This window comes from Carettochelys insculpta, chromosome 1, assembly GCF_033958435.1.
Source record: "Carettochelys insculpta isolate YL-2023 chromosome 1, ASM3395843v1, whole genome shotgun sequence".
Lineage (NCBI taxonomy): Eukaryota > Metazoa > Chordata > Testudines > Carettochelyidae > Carettochelys > Carettochelys insculpta.
Window position 1 is genome coordinate 9,888,974 of NC_134137.1, and position 4,291 is coordinate 9,893,264.

The 4,291-nt window shown below is 45.6% G+C and overlaps 1 protein-coding gene across 1 annotated transcript; it reads left to right on the forward strand.

Moving 5' to 3' along the window:
* Positions 1-618: 618 nt before the first annotated feature.
* LOC142000884 (olfactory receptor 51G2-like) lies at positions 619-1,548 on the forward strand. Its single transcript, XM_074979640.1, has one exon. It carries the CDS (start codon positions 619-621, stop codon positions 1,546-1,548), a length of 930 nt encoding a protein of 309 aa, XP_074835741.1.
* Positions 1,549-4,291: the final 2,743 nt, after the last annotated feature.

Genomic DNA, 4,291 nt, shown 5'->3' on the forward strand with positions numbered 1-4,291 from the left:
TTACATTCCCCCTTTGCCTAGTGGAATAGGTCAAAAGTCCAGGACTGAGATTAGGATGAAGATTAGAATTAGTTGACCAGATGTCTCCATAGTATGACAGCATCCATGAGTCAACAGTAGTTTGGAGCATCCACAGAAAGCCAGGCTAAGCATTTTCATAATTTAGTGTCCTGTCTGATGGGCCACCCACACCGTCTGCCTTTTCCGTGGTAGTACCTGAAGTGTTGACAGCGGGCATTCACCAAAGTAGTACAGCAGGAACAAAGACATAAAAACTGGATAATTATACTGGGTGCAGGAGATCTCACCGCTGCCTATTGTGGGGCTTCTTCCACCCGCATTTCAAACATGTGGACTTGCATCTGGAACTGAATCTGGATGCGTGTCTGGAACTGGCATTACAGGGCTTCATCCACTTTCATTTAGAAATAGCCAAGAGATACTGGGTTACAAGGATTAAAGCTCTGATTCACTCTGCCTTCTGCCTTCTCGTTGGTGGAACAAATCCAAGACTATGCTCTTGCTGGTTGTTTCTCCTCTCCAGAATCACTAAATGTCATTAAATCTCCTGCTCATTTTCTTTCAGAGTGAAACTGACATTTTTGAAGCTAGTACATTATGTCAACTATCAATGACACCAGATTCCAATACCAAGTGTTCCTTCTCAGTGGGATACCTGGGAAAGAAGATGTCTACTGCTGGATCTCTATCCCCTTCTGCTTAATGTATGTTACTTCAATAGTAGGAAATTCATTCATTGTGTTTGTTATAAAAACTAATCCAAGCCTCCATGAGCCCATGTATATTTTCCTTTCCATGTTGGCCATCACAGACCTTGCCTTATCAATAACCACAATGCTGACAACACTAGGAATATTCTTACTAAACTCTAGGGAGATCAGCCTTGATGCTTGTTTTGTGCAGGTTTTCTTCATCCACTCTCTTACATGCATAGAGTCCTCTGTACTCCTGCTGATGGCCTTTGACCGCCTCATTGCAATCTGTGAGCCCTTGAGATATGCTTCTATCTTAACACCACAGAGAATAGGAAAAATGTGGCTGGTGTGTGTGCTCAGAGGGGTGGTCATAATGTTTCCATTCCCCATTCTCCTGAAACAGTTCCAATACTGTCGAGAAAATGTCCTCTCCCATAGCTACTGCACACATGGAGATGTCATGACAATGTCTTGTTCAGACATTACAGTCAACAGCATCTATGGACTGTATGTTGCACTCTTAACGGAAGGCTTAGATTCACTGCTCATCTTCTTCTCTTATGTGATGATCTTCAAAACAGTACTGAGCATCACATCCCATACAGAGTGCCTCAGGGCTTTGAACACCTGCATCTCCCATCTCTGTGCTGTCTTTCTCTTCTATACGCCGTTGATCGGCTTGACTATGATACATAGATTTGGGAAGAATTCTCTACTTCAGATTGTCCTGGGCTATGTCTACCTGCTTTTCCCACCCCTGATGAACCCTATTGTGTACACTGTGAAAAGCAAACAGCTTCGTTCAAGAACACTCAAGATATTTGTCAACTGAAAAGGTGTCTTTTGTACCCAATGTAGTGCAGGAGGAATGGCAGGCCAAATACACAGGCAAAAGGCCTCCTGCTCTATTTTGGATCCTTAAATCTGAGATGACATGAGCTACTGATCTCCCCCCCAGAAAGTGGTTGCTATTGATATCTCAGGAGACACACGAGAAGCCATTCAGGCTGCCCCTTCCCCTTTGCTGTCTTGGACTCAGGGGCTGGCCCAGAGCTGTCCTGCAAAAGAGTCAGTTCCAAGTTCCTGCCCCCTCCTTCCCTATTCTTTCTCCTGATGCAGCTGGTTGGCAAGGAATGGAAGTGGTCCTTGGCTCCCTGGCAGAGGCACAGCCTGTCTTGCCACCGCCCAGCCCATTCATCGTACAGGGCCCACCGTTTCAAATGGTAAAATAGGGACAGAGGCAACAGCCCCTTCCACACTTCTTAGCTGTTGACTCCCTTCTGCAAGGTTTCAAACTCTCTCCTTGTATTGCCAAAAGTCCCACCCACTGGCTACTCCCCCTTATTCAAAGCTCCATCTCCTTTCCAATAGAGGAGTCAGAGCTGGGCCATGGTAAGATGTGTCATGGGCGAGAGATCCATTCAGGGCAGACTCAGTGCCTCCCTCTGTCCCAAACAGTTGGCTGTGGGGTATTTCAATTGTAGCCCCAAACGTGTGTCCCTATACCCAGGATATAAATTGCAGGGCAGTGAGATATTTCTGACTTACCATGGCAACATGTGCTCATGTTCTAGCTCTTACCATATTCCATCTCCAGACTGGACAGGGTATACCACATGGCGGGAGTTGGAGGAGAAGGGGGAAAAGTCTAGGGCAAAAACATGGAACAGAGGCAAGGTCTCCAAGCAGAACATGAAGCACAGATTTCAGTAATCCTGCACCAATTATGACTCCAGCAAGAAAGTTGGTTGGAGGTTCTTCAGTGAAGTTGGAGGATGGGGCTGTAAGGTAGGAGACCCCAGGCTCTGGAAAAGACTGAACTGATACAACACCACAAACAGGTGGTTTTGCTTCAAGTATCCTAGCCTGAGAATAAGTCATTGCAAGGTCCCTAGAGAAAAGGTTAGAGTTCCTGCAGTGGTGCCTGAGGCCATAAGGTACCACTGGAATCACCAGAGTGTCACAGGGGCCACCAGAGTGTCAACGTGACCCCTGTGACAATCTGCCCCCATAATTTTATGAAAATGTGGATTTGAATACGCATTATTCAAATATGCTTTACTCAAAAAGGAGCAAATAAATCATCAGTCAAGTTTGTACTCCCCTGATTGCAACTATTGTATTTATGTATATGTATTATTCTTGTATTTGGAGTTATAAAAAGTAGAAAGCATAATCCTATTTATTAATCTAGGGCCTTGAGTGAAAGCCATTAGAGGAATTTCAAGGACTTAATGACCCAGTGATCAAGACAAGAATCTATGCATGATCTTGTTTTTTCCTGTAAGCCTACACTGTGGTTGGTCCTGTAAAGATGTATGATCATGCCTCCTGGTACTAGAATCCATTCTGAATTTTATATTTCTCCAGAGCTATGAGGGAAGTAGAACCAATACGTCCCACACACCTGAAATTCTAAGTAAAGTCTTGTAAGCAAACCATGACTGTATTCTGCTGACCTCACACACTGCTCTCCACTGCAAGATGACCCAAGAAAAAACCTTGGAAGGAAAAGAATTATAATGGGTCTTGAGGGGGATGCTGTTGGAGCGTGCATACGAGTCTATGAAACTCCAACTTAACCACAATAATATCATAGAATCATAGAACAATAGAGCTGGAGGAGACCGAAAAAAGTCATCGAGTCCAGCCCCCTGCTCTAAGCAGGACCAAACCCATCAGATCAGCCCCGACAGGGCTTTGTCGAGGCGAGACTTAAACATCTCCAGGGATGGAGACTCCACTACTTCCCTGGGTAGACCATTCCAATGCTTCACCACCCTCCTAGTGAAAAAGTTTTTCCTAATGTTCAACCTGGAACTTTCCAACCGCAACTTGAGACCATTGTTCCTTGTTCTGCCATCCATGACCACTGTGAACAGCCTCTCTCCTGCCACTTTGCAGCCTCCCTTCAGTAAGTTGAAGTCTCTTATCAAGTTCCCCCTCAGTCTTCTCTTCTGCAGACTAAACAGCCCTAAGTCCCTCAACCTTTCTCCATAAGTCATATGCTCCAACCCCCTAATTATTTTGGTCGCCCTCAGCTGGACCCTCTCCAGTGTATCCACATCCTTCCTATAATTGGGGGCCCAGAACTGGACACAGTACTCCAGATGCGGCCTCCCCATAGCCAAATAAAGAGGAATAATCACTTATCTGGATCTACTGGCAACGCTCCTCTTTATGCAACTGAATATGCCATTAGCTTTTTTGGCTACAACTTCACACTGATGACTCATGTCCAGCTTCTCATCCACTACAACTCCCAGGTCCTTTTCTGCAAAACTACTACTGAGCCAGTTGGACCCCAGCCTGTAACAATGCTTGGGATTCTTCCAGCCCAATTGCCATGATTCCCCAGTCTTCATAAAGATCCTGTTTGTTTGAAAGGCTATGTGCTCAGGCTGGCAGTTGGAAGCTGTTAGCCTTGATTAGGTTTAGGTTTGAAATCTAAACCCTGCGTGCCATTTGGCTGAGCAGTAGTCAGAGGGAAGGGCTCTCAGGAAGGCCAGAGCTTTTTAAACCCTGCTGGCAAGCGACCAGGGAGCTTGCAAACAGGGTGGTTGCTAACAGGAGGG

Bases quoted from the DNA above. Each gene is read 5' to 3' on its own strand.
- LOC142000884 (XM_074979640.1), top strand. From the start codon at position 619: ATGTCAACTATCAATGACACCAGATTCCAATACCAAGTGTTCCTTCTC.